This window comes from Mus musculus, chromosome 2, assembly GCF_000001635.26.
Source record: "Mus musculus strain C57BL/6J chromosome 2, GRCm38.p6 C57BL/6J".
NCBI classification, from domain to species: domain Eukaryota; kingdom Metazoa; phylum Chordata; class Mammalia; order Rodentia; family Muridae; genus Mus; species Mus musculus.
The window spans coordinates 105,384,413-105,410,041 of NC_000068.7; the positions used below are offsets into that span (position 1 = coordinate 105,384,413).

The following is a 25,629-nucleotide window of genomic DNA, read 5'->3' on the forward strand; positions in this document are numbered from 1 at the left end:
TGAGAGTGTAAAATGAAATAAACCCTTTCCTCTCCAAATTGCTTTTGGTTATGGTGTTTTATTACAGTGACAGAAGCCCTAAGACAGAAGGGAAGGAAGGAAGGAAGGAAGGAAGGAAGGAAGGAAGGAAGGGAGAGAGGGAGGAAGGAAGGAAAGAAGGAAAGAAAGAGGAACAAGGGAGGGGAGAGGTTAGGAAGTGAGACAACAGGAACCTGTTTCCAGCTCACAGGAGTTAAGACACTTCCCTGAAATCATATACCAATGAGGAGCAGAGACAGAGAGACTCAGCTCAGTCCAACTCAATACCAAATCGCTGAGGGTTTTGGCACCCAGATTTGAATCTGGGCCATGATAATGTCTGGTATAGACTTCAGGTCCTCAGAAGTAGATGAGACAGGCCATTGTCCTCAATGTGTATGGGCTTGGAGGGTTGGGTCCAGCTGTGCAAATTCTGTGATATCAAATGGTAGAGTAAACAGGGCACCCCTACTCCTCAAAGGCACACTCACTCACCTCTCAACTCTTATGGCCTGTGTTTGTGACCTCATTTGAAACACTCTTAAGACGACCCAAAGGGAAGTGTCCTTGTAAATGATATATCACTGAGAGATGGCCAGAAAGAGAGGAAATCCTTTTGAAGACTGTGATACAACAGAGCTACAAGCTCCAAAACGTCCAGTCACTGAAGCTGGAATAAATGGAGTCTGTCCAGGCAGGACACTCAGCAGGCACAGTGTGTGCATGTGTGCATGCATGAGTGAGCACAGAAGCCATAGGACAACCTCTGTTGCCATTCCTTAGGCGCTGTGCACCCCGTGCTTTGAGACAGGTTCTCTGGCTTGCCTGGAACTAAGTAGGTGAGGCTGCCTGCAGGCAAGACCAGGGATCTTCTTTCCTACTCTGAGATGAAGAGCAAATGCCAGGCTGCATTTACAAAAAACAAAACCAAAAACAAACTAAAGAAAGCCATGGGCCTTGGGATGAACTCAGGTGCTGGCACTGTCAACTGAGTCAACCCCCTGCTTGCCAGCTGACACTTTCACCTCAGACTCTGGCCTCCAGAACCCAGCAAAACACCTCTGTGGTGGTTGTCTGGACTACAGGAAACACATAAATTGTAATACAAACCAAGACATAAAACATAGCAGAACATGATAGGGACCCAGTTGGGGCTCTTTTAAATTGTGGGGTCTGAAAGGGTTTAGTGAGTGAGGGGGAACCACACACGTTCCGTGAGGATATGGGAAATGAGGTGTCGGTCGAGGCACCCTGAATCTGAGAGGGCAGCAGGTGCAAATGGCAGGACTGAGAAAAACCCTGGCAGAGGTGGTATCTTCAGAGCTCAACAGCCTCATCGTCATGAGGTCAGCTGTGCCTACTTGGGAGTTTGTGAGGATTCCTGGAAGGAGCGTGTGAGGAGGATGCTGGGCCCTCACCTGAGTCTCCAGCTGCCTTCCCCAGTCATTTGTAAGCAATTCTGCCCTAACTGGAAGTGTGGCTTAGTTAGGCCTCAACAAAACACCATGACCAAAGAGCAAGGTGGGCAGAAAGGGTTTATTTGGCTTACATTTCCATACTGCTGTTCATTACTGAAGGAAGTCAGGACAAGATCTCAAACACAGCAGGATCCTAGATGCAGGGGCTGAAGCAGAAACCACGGTGGATGCTGCTTACTAGCTTGCTCCCTGTGCCTTGCTCAGCCTGGGTACTTATAGAACCCAGGACCACCAACCCAGGGGTGGCACACCCACAGCGGGCCACAGAGGGCCAGACTCTCCCCCCATTGATCACTAATTGAGAAAATGCCTTCCAGCTGGATCTCATGGAAGCATTTCCTGAACTAAGACTCCTTCCTCTCTGATAACTCCAGCTTGTGGCAAGATGACATACAAAACCAGGCAGTACAGTGTGGCCTTGGGGCTTGGTCTCTGGATTCGAGGAAGCCGCACAGTCAGTCCAGGCTGGGTAAAGACTTTGCTGCATGGCGGCGTTGGTATCCACCATGTTCTTGTCCATCACCCATGCTCTGTACACAAGCCCAGGAAGCTCTCTACTTCCTCAGCGTGGACTCAGTGTCACTGTACTTTGGTTTCTCATTAGGACATTGTTTCTATCTCACCCAAGGAGTTCATCTTAGCAACAAAGTCAGTGAGGGTGGAGGACGAGGTAAAGGGGTGGGAAGAGGTGGAGACAAAAGAAGAGTGAGTAAAGAGGTAGGCAGTTCTCAGAAGGGAAGCAGAGCCACATCCTGTTAGGCAGGCTCCACAGGCAATGCTAAGACCTGAATTTTCCAGTTAAATGTCTCAGGACTACTGTGAAAACACGACTTTGAGTTCTCTAACTGCAGAGAAGGGCGTGAAGTCCAGAGGGATGAAATCAGCAACTACACATGTATTCTGAACTTGTCAGTAATTACTGAGTCCATTCCGATCTGGACCACGGACTCTTTTGATTGTTTGATTCCAGAGGAAGAAACCACACTTGCTATGGAGTCAAACACCACAAGACACATGGATAGATCCTCAAAGGCATCCTTTATTCACTTTCCTCCCATCTACAGGGTGGAATTTCACCTGTAAGTGTTACTCCAGCTAGTTTGGTCAATGGCTGAGATGTTCACCTTGCCCTGTTTCCTTGGCATAAGCTGTGCTAGAAGCAGGCTCAGAGATTCAGGACTCAACAAATAATAAATCCACTACATCTGATCCCTAGCCTCACAGCCAGGGAGGGACTGCATTTCCATTCACTATTTAAAAAAACAGACCCACCTCATTAACATGTAAAAAAAATTCTCAAGTATATTAAGGTGTTGACCATGGTCATACAGTTTTTCAAATACCTAGCATCCATCTTTTTCCTATCCCTAAAATTCCGTTTTTGTTCACATTATCTTTTTTTGATTGCTTCTTAGTGTTAAAAACAAAACAAAAACCCCAGGATGTGGGTTTATTGTGCACATTAGCAGGTCTATACAGGAAAACGCACAAAAGTTTATATACCATTTACAAGACAGCTCCAAGTATAGAAGATTTGAAATACCATGCCTGCTCCAAGGACAATACAAATTGATTCCTTCAGCCTTTACCTTCACCACCGTTTAACAGTGGCAACTAAAAACCCCAAAATTTAATAGTTCAAATACACAGCGGTTACTCTGTACAGTGTCCCACCCACCCACCTTGAGTTACAGAGCCCTTTCATGGTCTCTTCCCCATTAATGAGTTAAGTGGGGGAGAGGAGTCTAGAAAAATCATGCTGTAGCAATGTATCCCCTCAGAGGACTGCAATTTGCCAGGAGTTTAATGTGCTTCACGGGAAATCCTACTGGAATAAATAATGATGGTTATTTCCCAGTAAATATGGAGTGAAAAATAATTTTTAACCCCAATCTGAGGTATAATCCCACTGTTAAGGGACACAACTGCTATACCCTTGACAACTATAGCAATCACCCACTACACCTGCAGACAGCCTGCGACAGTTGGCCACACCAGAACCAGTGTCTTTCAAAGTTCATCATGATTTTTGGTCAGGTCTTCCCCGTAGTTGGTAGCTTGGCTTCCCACAAACATGTTCCAGTTGTCCAGAATCTCCTCCTTGGTCAGCATCTCGTCCTGAGGGAAACAGAAGAGCCGTCAGGGGTGGCTGGGGGCTCCCGCGGGTCAGCGCACTGTCCACTTCGTTTCACCAATCTGAGGGGTTTCAAACTCTACATCTAAACGTCCAGCAGTGTTCCTTTCTCATCTCCTGTGACTACAGTGCAAAGCTCCACCCCAGAATGAAATCCGGCTGCCTGTGGAAGCTGTGCTGGAGCACTGCAGGGAGGACCTGGGAACTCAGGAGACAGACTCTACAAGCAATGTGGGTGTTCTCAAAACAGCCCAGCCCCCACTCCCCTCTCACAGCCTCACTGTGTCACATGTAGGTCTGCAGAGCTCAGAGTTTAGGGCCATTAAAGTCAGGTGAGGCAGGCATTTTTTTCTCAATCTTATTTATTTCCTCATTTGAATTGTAACAAATTATTATTACTACAGTACTAGGGACTGAACCCAAAGCCTGACGCCTGACAGCCAAGTGCATTACGACTGAGTCACAAACACTCCCAGCCCATTTGCTTGGATTCCTATCAGTGGATATGGAAATGCTGGAAGTCATTCGAGTCCCCCAAACACACAAACAAAACCAGAACCCCAGGAAGTTTCTTGAGGTGTTTGACCTCCAAAGGGATGGACTCCCTATGTCAGAAATGTTTTATAAATATTTGATGACTTGATGAAGGGGGAAACAAGCATACTGGGTAAATTTCTTACACCTATGACCCGGCTATACCAAAGATGCTTTAATCTTAGAGGGTGTGCTCAGTAATCTTAGTCCACGGCCCATGACGGACTATGCAGGAAAGATGGAGCCTTGCTCCCTGCAGCTGTCAGGGTACTGGGGTACTGTACAGGAAGTAAACAGGTGATGGCCAAAAGGAACCAATGGTGTTGCTGACAAGGCCCACAAACCCTATCTTGAACAATCTACTTCCTGTTGAATCAATGGCTCTGAACATGGAAGCTACCTTGTTTTTGTCTGACTCGTACACCAGATGCCGGGCCTCGGCCTGCGCATGGTCGTAGTCCTGAGGGAGGATCCAGTGGCGAATCTCATCCTTGTCCAGCTTCCCATCCTTGTTCAGATCTCGGAAGTCGTTGAACTGCTCCCGTTCAGACAAAACCCAGTCTGGCTCAGGGCCATTGTCCTCGTGGGAAAACATGTCCGCTAGAAAGCAAAGCTGTTCTCAGTCACAGAAGACAACCAGGAAGGGAAAAACCACTAAAGCTTGACCCGTGCATTTTCTGCAAGGGTGACAGCCCATGGAGAGAACTAAGTGGCATTGGTGCAGAGCTGAGGGACAGCCAATGACAGGAGGACTTGGTTAGAGACTCGGGTTCTTTAGTTCAGTGTGTAAGCCCAAAGCTTGTGAAATGGAGATAATAATCAGGAAGTCATATTTCTCAAGACCAGAGGTCTACTTTAGGGAGAGCCTCTATTCCACCTGGCACCATAAAGGTGAAAACAAGGTTAACACTTTCCACAGCCCCAGCTCCTTGTGAAGGAGTCCAATATACACTTTCTTTTCATGTCAATTCCTTTACAGTCTGAAGAAGTCGCTGTTGTTCTCCCATTTTACAAAGGAGAACGGGGTGAGGATATACCCAACAGCTCCTCTGAACTGGAGGCTGTACAGGTCTACAGCAGGCTTGCTGCCAACGCCATCTTCCCCTCTGTGGTCATCACTATGGCTTGCCTCATCTCCCAAGGGCATTCTCAGACAATTTTATTTCACTTCTCTAACAATTACCGTAAGATCGATCATTCTCTTAACTTTATAAAATGCCAGGGACAAAGAGAAGGGAACACTCATACACTGCTTTCAGTTTGCTCTGGTTTGAGACAGGGTCTCACTATGTTGCTGGGCTGGCCTGGAACTCACTAATCGACCAGGCTACCGCGAACTGTCAGAGATTTGCCTGCCGAGAACTGGGATTAAAGGTGTGTACCACCATGTCTAGTCCTCACTCACTCTTTAATTTTTGTCCTTTTGTTTTGTTACTGCCTGCTCACACCCCACAGGTTTCTCTAAAGGAAACAGTTTCAAAACCCTAAGTAGAGAAAAAAACCTTCAATATAGAAGAAAAAAACAATAAACAAAACCAATCTAACAAACAAACAAAAAACCCCAAAGCTCTCTGTGATACAAGTTTCAATTTGGGGGAAAAAACTACAATGTTTCAAAGTAGGAAAAAAAAAAGGTTCTTTGTCTAGAGTTCAATGTAAAGGGAAAGTCAGTCATCAGATTGAATAGACACTTGAAAGAAGGGGGAAGACAAGAAAAACCACAAGCTAGCCCACATGGGGACCCACCCCTTTAATCCTAGCACTAGAGTCAAAGGCAGGCAGATCTCTCGGAGTTTGAGGCCAATCTAGTCTCCAAAGAGAGTTCTAGGACAGCTAGGGCTGTTAAACAGAGAAATCCTGTGTTTAAAAACCTAAAACCAACCCAACCCAACCCAACCAAACAAGCAAACAACAAACTCATGGCTGATATATGCACACTGTGTGTGTGTATGTACGTGAGTACATGTTCCCATGTGTACTCATGTGTGGGTGTGTCAAACAAAGGTTTCTTCATCCATTACTGACTTCACCTTGTATTTTAAGACATGGTCTCTTTTAATGCACCCGCAGTTCACTGACTGGACATCAAGCCCGAGTCCTGCTGCTTCTGCCTCGAGAGTGCTGGGATTACAGGTGTGTGCCACACCACCAGACTTTTTATGTAGGCACTGGAGATCTGAACTCAGGTCCTCATGTGTGTACAGCAAACACTCTACCAACTGAGCAAATGCCCACCCCTGCATACTGTCTTCTGAGAAGTGACTATCACATGAGCTAATCTGAGCTTCCTTCAACCCTGCACGAATGGGTGCTGTTCATCCTGTTACAGATAAGAAACCGGGGTATAGAATTACAGGGCTCTCTGAGGGTCACACAATCAGCAGATGGGAAAGCTGGGGCTCTGAATCCCAGAGCCTTTCCAGTGTGCCACACTAGCAACTCCCTTAGCTTGCCCAAAGTGGGAACACCCCAGAAATCAGGTCATAGCCAGATAGCTCTTTGCCTCAGTCATTAAGGTGACTCTAGTTTTGTACAATACAGATGCTAACAGTGGCCTCCTCAGTGTGAGCCTTCCTCTTGAGAGGCTCATGAAGGAGGGGAGTGTTCAGATCCTCAAACCTGTCACCATGGCAGCGGTGACTGAATTGGAGAGAAAGGCTCCCTGATACAAACAAACCATGGGCATGTGGGATTAGCAGTGTGCACTCTCCACGCTCCTCATGAACTCTGCATTGAGATGGTGCCTGGCAGGGCTACAATTCTGAGTGGCTTTGACTAAAGGGAGCATTTCATTTTGTGGACTGTGCAGAAAGGGAGAAGGGTATTATGTGTGGTAATCGAATTTTCAGCAGCTAATAGTAAGAAAGACTTTATGCATGAACTTTTCAGGCTAGGGACCTGATTTCTGGAAGCCAGTATTCTTCTAGCAGTCTTCAGAGGAAGATGTAGAACTCTCAGCTCTTCCTACACCATGTCTGCCTGGATGCTGCCATGCGCCTGCCTTGATGATAATGGAGCCAAATGTAGTCCTTATAAGAGCTGCCTTGGTCAAGGTGTCTGTTCACAGCAGTAAAACCGTAACTGAGACATCCTCCCCATCCGCTTTAGCCTTACTGTGTATCTGCAGGCTCTCCAATCCACTTAAAGGCAGTGTAACAGACTGGGGAGGGCTGGCTGGCCTCCTGTGGTTGTTTTCTCCCTCCCCTCCCTCCCCCCACCCCCCTGAAAATTTAATTACTCACTTGGCACCAGTTGGACCTATGCAACAAATAGGACTGGAGGGTCCTCTCTGTTGGGAGCTCCCAGCAGTGAGGCCATCAGATCACGGGTGGGAGTGGGTGGAGAAGAATGCTGCCCTATGTGCACAGCTCAGCCACTGCAGCCCACACTCACCGATGTACTCATCCTGGTCCACAAAACCATCCCCGTTCTTGTCGATGTCCTCCAGGGTTTCCTAGGAAGCAATGGGGAAACAACCCAAGATGGCCATATGCTTTGAGACTCCACTGCCTGTCTTCTTTCTCTGGCTTTTACAGCGCTTGGTAAACTTGTTCTAGTAGCTCCCAGACAGCCCATTTACATTAAAAAACAGATGATGGTTGGTATCCCCATATCCTCTCTCCACAATTTAAAGAGCAGAACCCTCTCCTCAAAAGAAAGTGTCTGTAAACTCAGCCTGCTCTGATGCCTACAAGAAACCCTGCCACACCAACCGATACCCACCACCAGGCGTCACCTTAGGAGTCTGAGAGAGTCCAGGATGAGAAGCCCCCGATTAGAGGGACTGTAAAAACAGATTCCATAGTGAAGAGCTAGGACCCTCAGCTGGTGCAGAGACATATAAAACTATAGAGACTTAAACATTAAAGGTGTAACTGACTTGTGAAAGTATACTCTAATTAATTTGATTTTTATTTGTCATGCTATGTATTGTCCTGTCCACCCCTACCCCCACATCAATAATTAAGTGGATTTATTGTCCATTGCCCCAACAACTCAAGGACTTCCTGAATCAAGAAGCTAGTCTGAGTCCAGAGCACTAAATCTTGCTTGAAGTCAAACAATTCCCCTGTGGCAGCTCCTCCCCCACACTTCATGAGTTATCACTAAATGGATGTTGAGTGAATAAGAGAAATAATTCTTGGACCCCTGCCCAGTCCTTGGGGTCTTGGACGTCATGAAGCAAAGTATGAGGCAGGAGTGGCCACTGTCACTGATCAGGGATCTAAAGATATTCTAAGCTATTTATGAAAAAAAAAATCTTTCATTAACAGCTCCCCAGCAGTTGGAACTGACTCTGTCCAGGGAATAGGTGACGGCATTTATTTAAATGTCATGAGAAATGAAGACACATGGAATCCAATGGGACACTATGGAAAGCATTGACTCCTTATAAGCCTGGTATCTGGGCCCTCTGTTCTCTACAGACTACAGCTGAAGTAGCAGCAGGGAGAGGACAGGGGGAGGGGGAGGGGGAGGGGGAGAGGGAGAGGGAAGAGACTACAGCAGCAACAACCACAACAATGGGGTAGAGCCCAGCTCACTAACCCCTGAGTCCATATCTAAATGGCACCTCTCAGCCTCTGCATAACTAAGATGAGCCAGACCATATCCTTTTTTCTGAGCTGATAGTAAAGACAGGCTATCACATCTCTTAATTCTGTCTCTGTCCTTTATCTGCCACCTAACATTCTAAGATGGCAGAGCAGAGGGTAGAGGTCACCTCCCAGTGTTTAGAGGGGAGCTTCCCAGGGGATCTATGTAGGACTATCTTTAATAGACAATGCCCAAGAAAGGAACAAGCATTTTCGTGTTAATTGGCTTCGGCCAGGGTGTTTGATACAACAGCTAGCTTACTTCCTGGACAAACAAGAGATCTGACATATTCAACTTCAGTCCTTCCCCAATTCCCAGCAGGCTGAAAGTGTCTCTTTTTGGAAAAAGGGACAAGGTGTGGGAACAGTTTCCTCCCTGGTCTTTTCGCAGTCTGTCTAGACTTTCACTGTTCTCACCAGGACTACAATCTCCTTCATATGTTCAAACTCCTCTGGGTGCAGAAAGGCAGTGAACTCCTCCCGAGTAGCTGTCAGGTCGCCGTCAAGGTCTGAAGCCTTAAACCTCCTCTCATCTCGTGGCAGCATCTTTTTAAAGGTGTGGTGATCAGAACTATCATGGAATTCAGCGGGGTTTCCTGCAGGACACACACAGACTTTGTGAGGGGGGTGGGGGCGGGGGCTCTGTTCGGGATCACATACTCTTTACACACAAACACACAAGCCATCTTGATTCACCCACTGACTTCTTTAAAACATTGCTATTCAAAATGACGCCACATCCTCTCTCCCTCCAAGTCACCCCATAATCGACCTTAGTGCCCAGCAGGGCTTTACAGCAAGCGCTGAAGAGCACAGGTTTTAGACCACACAAGGTCAGACCTCTATTTACAGACTTCTATGTCCATCTATCCGGTTTGATCTAGGATATACGAGGATTCCCTATGATCTAGGATATCTAAATGCTTCAGCTAGCTTTCAAGAGAGCAGAGTCTGGCTTTAATTACCTTCCTTTCTCCCCAAGCCTGTCTCCCTGCTGTCCACCAGGCACTTGGAGGGTCTGCAGCACACCCCTCCCTCCGTTCTCTAATGACTAACCCAAGCCCCACCCACCATGTATGTATTTCTGTGCCTCGGCCCCCCTCCCCACATTCTTTCAGTCTCTCCAAATGGAAATCCATGCTTCAAGGCCCAGTTTCCACTCTCTTCCCCAGTGAAGCCCTTCATTGAATTTTGTTTCCTGATGATGTTTTGGGCCTGTTTCATCCTTACCACCCAACTTCAGCAGCAATTAGAAACTGTCAGAAGCATTTTTTTTTCTCTTCTCTGTGTGTACTTCTGAGAGCTAAGTTCAAGCAGGGCCCTGACCTAAGATGCCTTCCCCTATGTCAGTCAGGAAAAGCAACTTGGCACATTCTTCGTAGGTGGAGGAGAATGTTGCACAATGGGTTTTACTCGGAAGGTTGTGACAGCTGGGTGAAGGAGGTGGCCATGATGAGTCTCCAGTGACCTTGTTCTCCACAGTGCAATCTCCACCATGGCCTCTTACCCAGGTAGTAGCCATAGGTGGCCTGCTTGTATTCTTCCCAGGAGATCTTTTCGTCTTTGTCCCTATCATAATCCTTCCAGACTTTAGCGACATTATCATAGATGTATCTTTTCTGTACCCGTTTGATCCAAAGTTTCAGCTCCTCAGTAGTAACAAGGCCATCACCATCACTGTCAATTCGATCCACAATTTTCCTGTAGTTAAAATAATAATAAAATGAAACAATAAGTCCCTCAAGGCCACAATCAAGACTTGTCTTGGCCCAGCAACATGTCCAGCAATTTGCAGTCTTAAACATTATAAAATTCTAAGACAGATTCAGCCAATCTTCCTTCCAAAGATGATATGCCTTCTCCTCTGGGAAACCATGGCCAGTGGCAGAGATCACTAAAGTACCACGCCTCTACATTCTGAAACCCAGATAGGAACTCTGAATTCTTCTCAGCTCAGGACTCTGGAGATCGCCATGACCACCTGATGAGACCTGGCAGGAAGATCTATTAGGTATAACTGTGTTGAGCACATACTCTTTAGCTTTGGGTACAGTGCAACAACAGGAAATTCTATGTTAATCAGAAGATAAGGGAGCTGTTTGTTTTTAAATCCTACTATCTTATACTCGGGGATTTGAAACTTAAGAAGCAAGAGACCAATCCTGTTGGACAAAGCAACCTCCACCAGAAAGCTGGCCCTCTGGCAGCTGAAGAAACTCAGCAACTCAGCTAATAGGGTGCAGACCACTGTGCTCTCTTGGGTTCCCAACTCCACCTTGACTTAGGGTCCAGGGATTTCAAGCTAGACTCTACGAAGGCATCCTACATACTTGTTCAGGGTAAAATTCAGGCTGGAAACTTAACATCTGTCCATCTCTACGTCAAACAGCTTCAAGCTAGGCGTGCCATTTCTGTGCGGGACTTCTACACACCCACAAGCTATTGCTAACACAATGTTTAAGAGAAGTTCCACACACCTGGGATGAGGTCATACAGGCCAATGAGGATTCAGTGTCTTTCTTTGGGGCTAGAATTCAATCAACCCCAGGGATAAATTTTGTCAGTAGTAGTTCTGATTAACAGTTAACACTGATTAATTTAAAGATGGGAACTGAATTCCTTAGTTCTTTATAAGTAGTTTGACCTGTACCTCTTAACTTTTAGTGGGAAAGGTAAAGAATGTGGGGAGGGGAAACCAGGCAACATCTCTTACCTGAACCCAAGGAGCCCCACTCCTCTCTCTGGAAGTTGTGGACACGATTAACAACTTTAAAGTGTCCCTTCAAGTACAATTTAACAGGTTTGGGGCTGAAAGACTACATCTCATGCATCTTCAGGCTTCTCTGGGGGCAACTCAGCTGGACACAGCAGAATTCATTCAATACCGTGAAGGCAGGCGCTGCTCCAATCCGGAGGACATACCGCCAACGCTGCCCATTGGCTACCCAACACCACTGAGAAACAGATACTCAGGCCAAGGAAGGCTCAATGGCTGGAAATCACTGGAACCCTCTTCTGTAAAAAGAGCAGCATTTAATCTACACCTATCAACATCCAGGGCCTAGCTCCGCCCAACACAAAGCAAGAGCATTAGAACTGTTTACTGGAATTACAGGAGTGGTCTTGACCTCTCTTGCAAAGTCACAAGAGTAAAATCTGGAGAAAGGAAATGGAATTTAGATAGACTCTGAACGCATGAGTCAGGACACCGAGATCTTCCGGTGGCTCCCATTATCTGTGTGACCTCGTGCAATTGAGTCTCTGAGCCCAAGTTCCCCCACTATGGGCAGAACCGCCCAAGTGACAAGACCTGTGATAACTGAAGAGGAGGAAGGTAAGGTGCCTTTCCTCTCTCGGGACAACTATGTAGGTGAAGGGTGCAAGTAAAATTCCAACTCTCAGCAAGTAAAAGAAAAGAGTAAGGTCTCCAGGAGGGGCGAAGGGCAAATGGGGTTCCCCTGCCTGCCAGCTGCTATCAAGGAAACAAGAAAAACCAGATACTCGGTGGACAGGTGAACCACTCCCAACTTTAGACATTGGAAAGTAATTTAAGTTTTTCTAAGATTATATGAGGCCACTGAGACTGTAACCCTTCAGTGTTTCCAGAAATCTGAAGGAGGACATGTGTTTTCAATAGATGGTCAAATGATAAGACACGGACCTAGCCATGTTAATCCCTCAGCAGCCCAGACTTGAAGGGGGGCTGTTGAGAAAGAAGACTTGGAGAGGCAACTTCGCCCTTAGCTCCAGGCTCGATCAGTCATTTCCAAAAGTGTCAGTCCAATTCTGACCCAGGTGACCTTAGTCAGGAAGGGGCTCAGGCCAGGGACCTAGATGTTATCTTTGGTTCCTTCCTCAACAATGGGTCAAGGTCAAGTAAGGGCTACCATAGTCTGCATCTTTCTTGTCCTAATACCCAGATGCATCAACCCCCACCGTCCCACTGCCCAGGACTCTGTATCTGCCACGGTTACACTCTGGCTCCACTGCCAGGCTGGTGTTTCCAACAAGATTTGGGATCAGGACGTCCTGTCCACCACAAGCAAACACTGATAACATCTCTACCTCCTTGAGGAGGCCGTCCCTCTGATCTTTACTTTCCCTCCTCTTCTACCTCCCATTTCCTCTTCTCTGCCTCTGGAGGAGACCAGCACCCCTCCCGCCCCACCAAAGGGTTAAAACCATGATAAGCAAGCAGGCCCCTCACTTCAGGACCACCTTTCTATTACCATATACCCAGCAGCCTTTGAACCATCTCATAAGCTCTGATGAAGGACCATCTACAAAACCGGGCCCCTCTCTCCAACCTGAAGCCCCAGGGGCTCCTGCTAAACCCGTGGATGATGTCACCATCCTAGCAACCCTGAAAGTGTTTGCCTGCCCTCCTCCACATTGGATGGCCAGCACCTTGTACCTGCCAGATGTCACACAGGATAGCCACTGCAATGCTTGCTACATGAATAAATGAACAAAGCCAAGGTCTTCATACAAGGATTAGACACAGAGAACTCCACTCCCCCTTCTCTTGGGCACTTCGGCTAATTACCCTGAGGTAGGGATTAAATGAAGCCAGAGGCCCTAAGCCTAAGTGTTTCCAGTTCATAACTCCCTTCTCCTCCTCTTTTCTAAGATAATGCAGAATGGCTGCAACCAGGGACCCCAGAATAAATCAGTCTCCAGGCCTCAGAGCAGTACAATGGTGTGAATTTATCAATGGTCCCTATTGTTAAAAGTCCCAAAAAAGAAGAGAAAGTGCTTCCCTACCAAATAAAGGACACTGTTTGGAGGTGACTTTGAAGTCCAAAGGTCTTTTTTATCACAACAGGCAGGTATTCACCTACACAATGGGTATCATTAATCCTGTCCTGCTGAATGCCCTGGCCCCTTTGTCGAACAGAGATGGCTGTGTTCTTTTCAACTGTAGCAGAACTCGAAGATCCTCCTCCCCCAGGAGCAGGTTCTGGAAGCTCTGGTGGCCCACAGGGAGGATGGCTGTGTTCCTCCACAGCCCTGCCTTCACCTGGTCCTCACTAGCTCCTAGTCCCTCTGCACAACGGTCAAGTGTCTCCTGGGCACCAGGGTAGGGGTACTGAGATGATGCCCGGGTTTGTTTCCTGATTCCAGGCTAAACTCACAAAGCCCCACCATAGCCATTTTGCAGGTTTTCTTTTTTTCTCGCCCCCTCCGCCCCCAATCAGTTGCCAAAAAGCTGAGTGCTTCTTCACCCATAATGCTGGGAGCAGAGGCCAAAGAATCCGTTTCCAGCTCTGTACCTCTTGCTCCAATGAGCCCCTTTAAAAACCTGATTTCTGGGATGACTGGTCAGAGGACAAGAACATCCAGCCTGATTTAGAGACAGGCCAAGAACAAGCCTCTCCATCTCTTACACATTTGTTTGATCTTGAGATGTTTTTAAGCAAGTCTCAAGTGCCTCTCTCTGGACTATGGGAAAGAACCAGGTACTAAAAGGCCACAGCCAACAAACTCTGGCTCACTCCAGTCACTTCTGCTGAAACCTAGATGAGGGGGCGGGCCCTCTCGCTCCCTGCTCCGGAGGCCTCTGCCACGTTCTCGCCTCCCTGTGGGAAGCTATCCCGGCCGGGTGTGGTGGCGACCTCCACACGGGGGTCTGAGCGCCCGCTGGCAACTTTGTGCCTCTGAGCCTCAGCTCTGGCCTCGCCCCTGAGACCAACTGGCGCGATTTCGCTTTCGCTTTGCGCTTGTGGTCCCGCGTGGCTCCCTCTGAGGTGGCCATGGGCCCCTGCGTGGTCCCCGGGCGGCCCGGGCCGCAGCCTCACCCCAGCCTCTCCTTGCTCTCGTCCGGGCTTAGCTGATCGAAGGTCTTGGAGTCCTCCTTGCCCAGGAAGGCCTCATGATCGTACTGGAAGCTCTGGTTGTCCTCGGGCGGCCGCTCGCCCAGCTCTGAGTCCGGCCGAACCACGCGCTCCTTGCGCACCGTGGGCTTGGCCCGCAGCGCCAGCACCAGCGCCAGCAGCAGCCCCAGGGCGAGTCCCAAGCGGCCACCGCGCGCCATGGTCGCGAGCAAAGGGAGGCTGCGGGGCAGTGGGGGCTCACAGCGCCGCTGCCGCTGTCCCCTCCCCAGCGAGGGGCGCGCCCGGCTGGCTCGAGGAGGCTCGGGCCGCCCCACTCACGCGCCCATTGGCCACGGCGCCGCCGGGGGAGGCTGGGGCCGCGGAGCCACGTCGCCAGCCAGGGTGGTGGGCGCCGGGCTCCGGTTTCGCTTCGGCCCCTCCCCGCTATCTCGTTGCGAGGGGCGGGTCCAGATGATGGGGGTTGCGGACTGGAGGGTTCTCTGCAAGACCGGAAAGAAGTACTTTGAGAAAATGCAACAGATGTTTTGGGGTGATAGCTCGTCTTCGCTTTTAGAAAAGCAGCGCTTCCACTCAGCTTCCAGCTGACAGCCCGAACTTCAGCCCAAGGCTGGCCCAGAGATGAACATTTAAGTCCGGTTAACAATTTGCATTGTGGTTAGGAGAGCACTTGAGTCTGGAAGGAGGCCAGGATGGGCGTGGTCCCCTAGGTTAGGGAGAAGGCAATCTTAACATCCATGGGATAACACCAGAGGACTGTGGGAGGAGACGGGGTGAATAAGGAGAAGTTCTTTCAAGCTCCTATGGGAGAGAGGCAGAAAGGCTTCCTAAAAGAAGCAGAGATATCATATAAAGCTTTCGTTTCTGAATGTTGGCAAGCCATTTTTACAAACCTACTATCTGTCTCAAATCCTATCAGCGTATTAAATCCGAAATAATGATACCAGTTAGTGATGGTCTGTATTATATAACTTTCTACAGCGAAGGAAATGTTCTCTATATGGCCACTGAATACTTGACATGGAGCCGGTCCAAAGCCAATAGTTGAGCTTAAATGTAAATAGCCACGCGTGGCTAGTGTCTAACAAACTGAGAATGCCCGTCTGAACCTTTTACTCTTCACAAAAATGCATGTAAATGTCAGAGGGTCGACGAATCTTTTAAAGAGTCCCAGGAAACTGTGGTTGAAGAGAGAAGCCTCCTCCTAACCCCAGCCCTAAAAGCTGCAAAACCACCTGTTCACCCCCACCTTTCTAACATTCTGAAGAAAAGGTCAGCTTCTCGCCCTTACAGTAAGGAAACCAAGACATTATAGCACAGAAGCAAGAATCTTTCTATTAAGATCATTTTCGGTCAACCAAATAAGATGATGAGCCTGATACACATAAGCATTTATGGCTGCCTTAGGATTTTACTGCTGTGAACAGACTCCATGACCAAGGCAGCTTGTATAAGGACAACATTTCATTGGGGCTGACTTATAGGTTCAGAGGTTGAGTCCATTATCATTAAGGTTGGGAGCATGGTAGCATCCAGGCAGACATGGTGCAGGAGGAGCTGAGAGTTCTACGACTTCATCTGAAGGCTGTTAGGAGAAAACTCTCTTCTAGGCAGCTAGGATGATGGTTTTAAAGCCCACACCCACAGTGACACACCTACTCCAACAAGACCACACCTACTCCAACAGGACCAAATTTTCTAATAGTGCCACTCCCTGGGCCAAGCATATGCAAACCAGGGCATAATGAAAACGAGCCAGCCAGGGTTCTACAGAGTATACATAACATAGTAGGCCAATCAAGGAGGGTTTCCTGGACTGATAGAAACTGAGGTAAAGGTAAAGGGTAAGCCAAGCAGAGCGATGGGCCTATTCGAGAGGTCCTGTGTTAGCTGGCAGAGGACAGTGCAGCTGGGAGTGATGCTCTGTGACCTTGGACAACCTCTTCTAGATGTCAGGGAGATGGGGGCCGGGGAAGAGGGGACCCAGTGTTTGATGGATCCAGTGTTCCTCCATTGATTTTCCATTGGGATAAGAAGTGCTATATTTGAAACTAGAAAAGTGTCAACTGTTGGTAAATTGGTGTGGACTTGTAGCCAAGGAAACACAGTACTGTGAGGATGCTCCCTTGATGGTTAATCAAGCTTCTAGTGGGCAGTTCCCAGATGCAAAGAGAGACCCCAGGGAGGGAGCAGCAGAGCTCCTGCCCCCTCCACTGCATGCTGCTACTGTTGCCATCACTGTCAGACTGCAGCTTCGTCAGACTTCCGAGGTGGATGGGGGACCAGGAACTCACAGGCATCTTCTCACCCTTCAGCACTAGCTAGGGATGAGCAGCCATCAGATCTGCAACCTCTTGGGCAAACAGATGGCCACTGATTGACTAGCCAGCTCCTTGTAAGCCAACCTAATAGAGCCTCTTTTGCAATGCTTGTTTATTTATTGTTTCTATTCCCTGAAAGAATCCTGACTAATAAACTTGTCAAACACATGTCTTGAGGTGAGTGGCATAATACCCTTTGTGTTTGCAAGGCAAGTGGGATACAAATCGAGTCAAGGGGTGGGGGAAGAAGAGATTGGAAAGGGGATGGGACAGGGAGTGGGGGCTGCTGACAGGCTGCTCACTCATGACTTTTGCCAGGACAGGCTTGGGCTCACTGGTGTTGAAGCAACACATCATGAATGAAGGTGGCATACCTTTCAGCCTTGCCACAGTTGGGCTTCCTGCCACACACTGCTGGTTTCCCATAGAGTGTTTCAGAGGTAGACTCATTCCCTGTGGGAATTACCCACAGTGCTGTGAATCCGGAAGACTTTGCGTAATTTCCCCCACAGCTTGCCTACGTTCTCTTCCCACATTTCCCCCCCAATCTTCCCTGTGAGAATTAAGAAGTCCCCTCAACCAAAGGATTAGGAAAACTGATGACACAAGCTAACTTGGGGTTCTCCTCTAAGTGATTGTGTTCTTTCATTCTTAAAGCTCGCTTTTTCTTCCCTCCTGTGCTTCTACGGGGAGACTGATGAAGCACATACTCACCTCCTAAGTTAGCCTCCATCCTCAATGAGGCAAAGGGTCTTAGGACAGAGGAGGCACGTAGCTGAGGGCTGAACCAACGCAAAGGAAAAGCAGTTTCAGACAACTGACAGGATATGCCAATCAGCTGCAAGTAGCACCATCCAAACTCAGGCTAAAAAGTTAATAAAACTAAGGAAACATTATTATTTCATGTATCAAACAGTCTTTTTAAGATTCCTTGTGTGGGTTTGCATGGGCAACTTTGTTCCACATCCTGTCTGTGGTTGGGCGCAGCATAGATTGGTCCATGAGCTTCCAGGATCTCTCTTGGCTCAGTAGCATCCAGCTTTACACCTGCTGGTCTTTATACTTGTTGAGCAAGCGCTTTACCCACTGAGCCACATCCTCTGAGCTCAGAAAGGCTTGAGTTAAGTCAACTTCAGATTGGCTCATGCAAATGGCTCAAGGGCAACAGGAAACCAGGTTTGAAAGCTGTTTGGTATTCCTCCAATAGAAGAGGGAAAAGTTTCATTCCTGTATTAGAAAGAAAGCTTTCCATCAGATCTCCTTTCACATCTCATTGGCCAGAAAGGTATGGAAATTCCATGATTGATTAGACCAATCAAAATCGACTCCATGGGGTTGAAAAACATATACAAAAGCTTCAAAAACACATCCTGAGGGTCTGTCAGGAAAGAACAAGCCAGATGGTTATAGATGCCATGAGGAATTGTAATTAACTGCTGTGTGTTTAAAAGCTCCAACCTCCTGCCTCTCCACCATTCAAAGTCACAGAAAGTTGTCAAAAATCCACTGAAGTGTCACTTATTCCATCATGTTTTCCCTTAAATCTTCGATCAGAACCAATCATTTCTAACTCAAAATGCCCAGCGCCTTTGCACCACATACACGACCTTTTCACGGTCTGACTTGTACTAACAGATTCATCTCAGTTTCTCCTGAGTCTGAATTCCCTCAGAGAAATGATCTTATATGATTCCTGTCTGTGTGCAAAAATCCAGGGACTACCGCATTTACTGTCTTCTCATTGAAGTTTATCACAGTATGAAAGCTTACCATGAAGCTAGGGACCATATTCTTTTGTTTCACTATTGCATACCCACTACCTAGCACAATACCTGGCCCACAGTAGGTGCCTCAGTTATATCTGAGTACATAATAAGATACTAATGCCAACCAACTTTTGTTTCTGTTAAGTAAGAGTGATTACCTTTACTCCCATTTGAAACACACACACACACACACACACACACACACACACACACACACACAAGATGGTGAACATCAAAACAATGGAGGTCACTGGAAACAATTCAAGAGAGTTCTATTATTATCTCAGCTTATTGCTTTGAGCAGAAATTCCAGATGTGGTACAAGGAATGACTGCAGAGGTGAATATCCAGAGAGACTAAGTCAGTTACCCTGCTTAGGCAAACATACTACCAAGGATAAAGCTATAGAGGAGACCTCCCCCCCAACCAGGAACCTACAGAGTGTCCCCATTGAGTATTGAAAGGCACCGATCAATGCATGTGCTCAAGGCTGAAGAGTGAACTATCTGCAAGTTTCAGAGAAACAAGGAGTACCAGGCTCAGTGCCTGTTCCAATTAGTCAGGCTAGAAAAAACACATAATTATTTGGGCACTGGGCAGAGATCTCAGCCCTAGACTCACCATTGCTCCCCTAAATGACTGACAAAATATAAAAGCAAAATGCAAAAGACAAACTGTTCTAAGTAACCTGACTTCCTCCAAGAGAAAAATGTTCAGGAAAACTTATAGGAATAAAATAGAGAACACACAAAGTGTGTGTGTGTGTGTGTGTGTGTGTGTGTGTGTGTGTGTGTAGGGTGATACAACACAACCCCGGTGTTTCTCAACCTTCCTTAATAATGCAATTCTTTAATACAGTTCCTCATGTTGTAGTGACCCCCCCACCATAAAATTATTTTTGTTGCTATTCTATAACTGTAATGTTGCTACTGTTATGAATTATAATTATCTGTGTTTTCTAATGGTCTTAGGAGACCCCTTTGAAAGAGTTGACACCCCCCACAAAGGGTTTGAGGCCCAGGCCCAGAGATTGGTAACGACTACAAAATTCATAGTTTCTAACATTCAATCAAAAACATAGCAGGGAGCCAGGACTGGTGGTGAACACTTGTAATCCCAGCACTTGAAAGGCAGAGGAGCAGGAAAGAAGCCAGCCTGGGCTATATGGTGGAACCCTGTCTCAACAAACAAGATTAAAAACAAACAAAAATAAGTAGTTTCTTAAAATGATAAAACCATGCACTACACAATAATAATGGACAACTACTAATAAAAACTGACTCAGGCTTTAGAATGGAGAGAGAAAACATTTAAATGGCTATTGTCATTGTGTTTAGTAGATTTAGAAGAGACAAGGAAGTAACAAAAATATACAAGTTGAAAATATAATGATCAAAACAAACATATGAGATAAAAAATATCTCATACAAGACTAAAGACTCCATATTGTAGAAGAAACTATTGGAACTTCAAGGTGTGCAGTAGAAACTATCCCAAAGATTCCTGAGTAAGTAAGAAAGCAGACTAGAGGCAGCCTTCAGGATAGCCAGTGCAGAAGTGTCAGGATAAGAAAAAGCAGGCTTCATAATGGTGAATGTGGTAGCATATGCCGTTAATCCCAGCACTCAAGAGGCAGGCACAGGTGGATGGATCTCTGTGAGTTTGAGGCCGTTTTGGTCTGCAGAGCAAGTTCCAGGACAACTGGAGTATGTAGAGAGACCATGTCTCAAGAAACAGAACAAAACAAAACAAAACAAAACAAAACAGGAGGAGGAGTAGGAATAAGAGGCAGAGAGGGGGGAGGGGAGGGAGGGAGGGAAGGAGGGAGGGAGGGAGGGAGGGAGGGAGGGAGGGAGGAAAGAAGGAAGGAAGGAAGGAAGGAAGGAAGGAAGGAAGGAAGGAAGGAAGGATGAGCTTCATTTTGAAGAAGTGAAGAAATGAACAAAAGGATAGGGCAGCCAGAAAGTCCAGAGAAGCAGACGTGTGAAGCACTGAGAAGAAGAACACTCCAAGGCGAACACACCTCCAACCTGGGTCCCCAGAGTCAGGAGGGAAACAAGCCTCATCCAAAGGATAAGCCAGGCATCACAGTAAAAAGGGAGGAATCCCACGGACAGGACAAGCCCACAGCTCCCATGCCACAAGTCTAGTTTCAGGTCTTCATAAGATAGAGACTTTTCCACTAGTGTGGGTAGTCAATGAAGAAGTGTCTCCTGGCTCAGGGGACAGTGGCAGGCCACCTTCCTGAGGGGGAATCTTTGTTTCACTGAGGGCCCTAGAACAAGAAAACAATATCAAAGTCAGAGAGCATAAATTTAACCCACTGCATCCACCTGATGAGAGACAACCTTGGGAGACAGCTGTGGTGCATGGGAGGAACAACAAAACCTATTTGTTTTGTAAAACAAAATAAAAACAAAAAGCAAGCAAATAAAACCCTTAAATGTAGATGACTTCCGATCTCCAATAAAAAGACACAGGCTAGATGATGGGAGACAAAAACAAGATCTTGCTGGTTGTCTCCAAGAAAGGTGCCTTACTGCCAAAGATGCCTGTAGAACCAGAGTCAAAGGACAGAATTCAATATTTAATCAAGCAAATTGAAGCTTAAAAACTGGCTGGTATGGCTATTTTAATATTTGGTAAACTCGATTTTAATCCAAAATTGTCAGAAGAAGCAAAGAAATGACATACTAATAAAAGGAACAATTTATCAAGAAGAAATAACAACGATTATCTTATGTGCTAAGTATTAGGGTTCCTCTCTCTCTCTCTCCCTCCCCCTTTCTTGTGTGCATTTGTGTGTGTGTCTCATAAGTGAGTTAGGTCCTGCTACAATAATAATAAGTGTCTTTGGTATTCCTCTCTATCTGTATATCTGTAGGTATTTCTTCCAAATTAAACTACATCATAAATCAAATGGACTTAACAGTTATGTACAGAATATTCCATTTAATGGATACAAAAACCATGTTCTTCTAAGAAGCCTATAGTACCTTCTCTAAAATAGATTATAGATAAGAAGTATTAAAACATACAAAAGAATTGAAGTACTTTATTCCATCTTATCAAACAGTAGTGGAATAAAAATTAGAAATCAGTAGCTCTCAAAAGTAGTAGACAGCAATGCATTTATAATAACTAGGACAGAAGTCAATAGAATGGAGACTAAAAGAACAACATAGATTCAATTGGAGGGCTGGTTCTTGGGGGGGGGGGAGTAATATTGACAAACCTGTAGCCAAAAGAAATTGAAAGATGACCTAACTTAATAAAAGTAGATCCCCCAAAGGGATTTCACACCAGATTACAATGCACTGTTTACAATAGTACAGGATATAGAGCATGCCTAGATGCTGTCAATAGATGAGCAGATAAAGAAACTACAGCATGAGCAGTGTATTTTAAGCTGTAATAAAGAGTGAAATTATGAGATGCAGAATAATGAATGAAACTGAGTATCACCATATTACTAAAGAAGCCAGATATAGAAGAACAATGTCATGTTTCCCCCTCATATGTAGAATCTTTATTTAAACATTAGTGTATATGAGTGGGGAAAGACGTGGAAGTTTTTAACAGAGACAGAAACAAAGATGAGTTATGGAATATATATATACACAACAGTGAACAGAGACAGTGAAAGCTCCGTGAAACAGTCTCATGATACACGCATCACACATACTTCACACATACAACATACATACAGCATACATACAACACAGATACATCACACATATAGCACACATACACATAATACCCACACAGCACACATACATACATCACACATACAGCACACATACATCACTCAAGTTTCTGAGGAGGAAGAGGAGGAGGGAGAGGAGGGGAAGGAGAAGAGGGAGGAAGAGAAAGAAGAGGAGGGGGGAGGAGGAAAATTAGTTATGGAAAGAATGGCCCAACCTTTCCCAAACTGAATTAGAAACATATGCTACAGATTGAAGAAGTTCACATTTCTAGCACAAAATATTTGAAGAAAACTTTGTTAAAGCATAACATTTAATGTATATGTATATGATTAAAAAATCTGAAAAGCAACCATATATGGTCAGCAGCAGTAGTGGGAGAATAAAATTTGAATGTAGCCTGAAGAGATGGCTCAGTAGGTAAGAGCCCTTGCTGCTCTTCCAGAGGCCCCAGGTTCAATTCCCAGCACATACTTCAAGGGGCTCACAACTGTCTGTAACTCCAGCTCCAGAGTATGCTTCTGTGGATGCCTGCACTCATGTGCATTTACCCACACACAGACATACACACCACATACCATTAAAAACAATTAAAATATATTATAAAAAAACCCTGAATGTGAGATGTACTTACAAGCCAAGATGCTAGCAAGGAGAACACAAGCAATGATCTGTTTGCTTTCAGCTAGGATATATTATAATGCATGTGTCTGCTGCCTAAGGAGACAGAGGGATAAAGAATAGGGGAAAGAGAAGGAAGGAAGAAGAAGGAATGAATGAATGAAGGAAGGAAGGAAGGGAGGAAGGAAGGAAGGAAGGAAGGAAGGAAGGAAGGAAGGAAGGAAGGAAGGAAGGAAATGTGCTTTAAGGTTTTGTAGAATTAAGGAGTTAGATAGCCCTGACCTGCCCCAGGGCACGCTGCATTACTTATTCTGGATATAAGAATTTAGAACCTGTTAGTACAGTATTAGAAAAGTTCCTTTGTTTGCCCAAAGGTCCTCATTAAACCCAGAAGGCAGGAAGATAAAGACTGTTGTACAGTGAGGGCTTCCCTTCACAGGGTCACTAGTGTGTTGTGCTACCCACGGGTCTTAGTGACGCTTATTTAGGGATGATGGTATTAACTCTTCTGTACTGGATGCTTCAAAAATGCCTGATGATGATACTGTCAGCAAGAAACACTAGAAAGACACTCAGGACTATTTTTACAAAAAACAAAACAAAACAAAACAAAACAACAGGGTGGGGAGTGTGTATTTTTATTTATGTGTATGTCTTCATATATGTAAGTGTTCATGCAAGGATACCAAAGAGGGCATTGAATCTCCTGAAGCTAGGGTTACAGGTCAGATGCTGAAGATGGGTGCTGGGAACCCAACCAGGGTCTTCTGCTGAAACAGTAAGTTCTCTTAACCAGTGAACCTTCTCTCCAGCCCCCAGGACTGTTGTGGACAAACAAGAGTCATCACACAAGGTGAGCTCTTTGGGAAGGATTTCCTTCCTTTGAAAAATGACCCACATGGCACATGTCTGTATAGATTGATGGCAATGACAAATAAAAATGAAAACTACCCCATCTCTACCAATTAAAACATAACTACCGTCTCTCAGACCTGATGCATCCATAAGCAAATATGTGAATGTGTGTTTCATGAACATAGAGCTCTCTTATACACATTCGTCAGGCCACTGTGAACAATTCCAGCCACTAAGAGTCTACATCTGCATCTTCAGAGGCTGTGTGACACTACATCATCCTTTAACTGTCAGGAATTTAGACAGCAATTGTTATCCATTGGCATGCAGATACCTTAAGTGAGCAAACAAGAATGAGTGACCGAGAACGTAGTGAATGCACGCGTTAGTTGGCTCTACTGAGCTGAGCTGAGCTGTCTCATATTCTGCAGTCAGCTGCCAGCTGGCTGAGCAGTCCTTCTCATTCTGACTGTGCTCACTCACAGGCCCTGGGCTGGCTGCCTGTTGACTCCAGGGAAAAGGTTACTGTGGAGACCACTGGGACAAGATGATGGTTCTGATGAGCTGTCTCAGAGTGCTAGCTGGGGGCCCATGCTTGTGGCTGTTCAGAGGAGCAAGGGCTAGCAGTTGACATGAAACTCTTTTGCCAGCAGTTTCTGTGTGCCAAGTGGTGAGTAGACTTGTGGGTACAGGGAAGGGCTGAGAGCAGGGAACTCCCGTACAAATACTTTTCCGTTGTTATCTGATTTGTCTTCGATACAAATTTCTAAATACAAAATAATCTGCCAAATTTCTGTGGAGAAAGATAGACCAATGAGCATTCTCAGTTAAGTGGGAAAGCCAAGTTCTGTGTATTTCTGATGTATCGTTGTAGAGTTAGGTCTGCTTCTTTCTCCTAGCCCCGTGCTCTCAGAAATAAGACTCCATGCAGACATAAGATATTCTCTCTACATATCACAGTGTATGGACTGGGCTTTGTGCTTGAGTTGGATTATATACACCAAAGCTTCATAGACATGAATAGGAGAAACAAGTATCTTGTAAGGAGAGGGGTGGAGAGATGGCTCAGCAATTAAAAGCTTCATACTGTTATTGCCGGAGTACTGGAGTTCAGGTGCCTCCAGCAGCCACATCATGTGGTTTAAGACTGCCTAGAGCCTCAGCTCTAGGGAGAACCCAAGGCCTCTGCCCCACCTTCCCCACCCTCCCCACCCTCCCCACCCTCCTCACCCTCCCCACCCTCCCCACCCTCCCCACCCTCCTCACCCTCCTCACCCTCCCCACCCTCCTGACACTCCCCACCTCCTTCACCCTCCTTCACCCTCCCCACCCTCCTCACCCTCCCCACCCTCCCCACCCTCCCTACCCTCCTGACACTCCCTACCTCCTTCACCCTCCCCACCTCCCCCACCTCCCCCACCTCCCCCACCCTCCTCACCCTCCCCACCCTCCTCATCCTCTTGACACTCCCCACCTCCTTCACCCTCCCCACACACATGCACTTATAACTCACTGGTTCACCAAGTTGGACTTTGAGGGTCTCTGTACTTTGGTTTGTTGTGGATTCTCTATCTGGGGTAAGCAGACGTGTGAATTCTGTCTCCCTAGGAAAAGTTTTGCCACACAGCATATGTAAATGCAAATTCATTATATACTCTGTCTCCAGATCCTTTAGGAATTTTCTATTTTGAAAGATATTTTGAAATTAATTTTTTAATGCTATCAAGGATTTACAAACAAAATTACTTTAACATTGAATTGTGGTGACCAAC

The 25,629-nt window shown here is 46.3% G+C and overlaps 1 protein-coding gene across 1 annotated transcript; it reads right to left on the minus strand.

Annotated features, from left to right (window-relative positions):
* Positions 1–1,535: 1,535 nt before the first annotated feature.
* On the minus strand, positions 1,536–14,907 carry Rcn1 (reticulocalbin 1). The gene is made up of 6 exons (NM_009037.2): positions 14,558–14,907; positions 10,267–10,460; positions 9,177–9,355; positions 7,558–7,618; positions 4,565–4,764; positions 1,536–3,614 (listed from the first exon to the last, which is right to left on the minus strand). The coding sequence occupies exons 1-6, from the start codon at positions 14,791–14,793 to the stop codon at positions 3,507–3,509; spliced, it is 978 nt and encodes a 325-aa protein (NP_033063.1). The 5' UTR covers positions 14,794–14,907; the 3' UTR covers positions 1,536–3,506.
* Between the last annotated feature and the right edge of the window lie 10,722 nt (positions 14,908–25,629).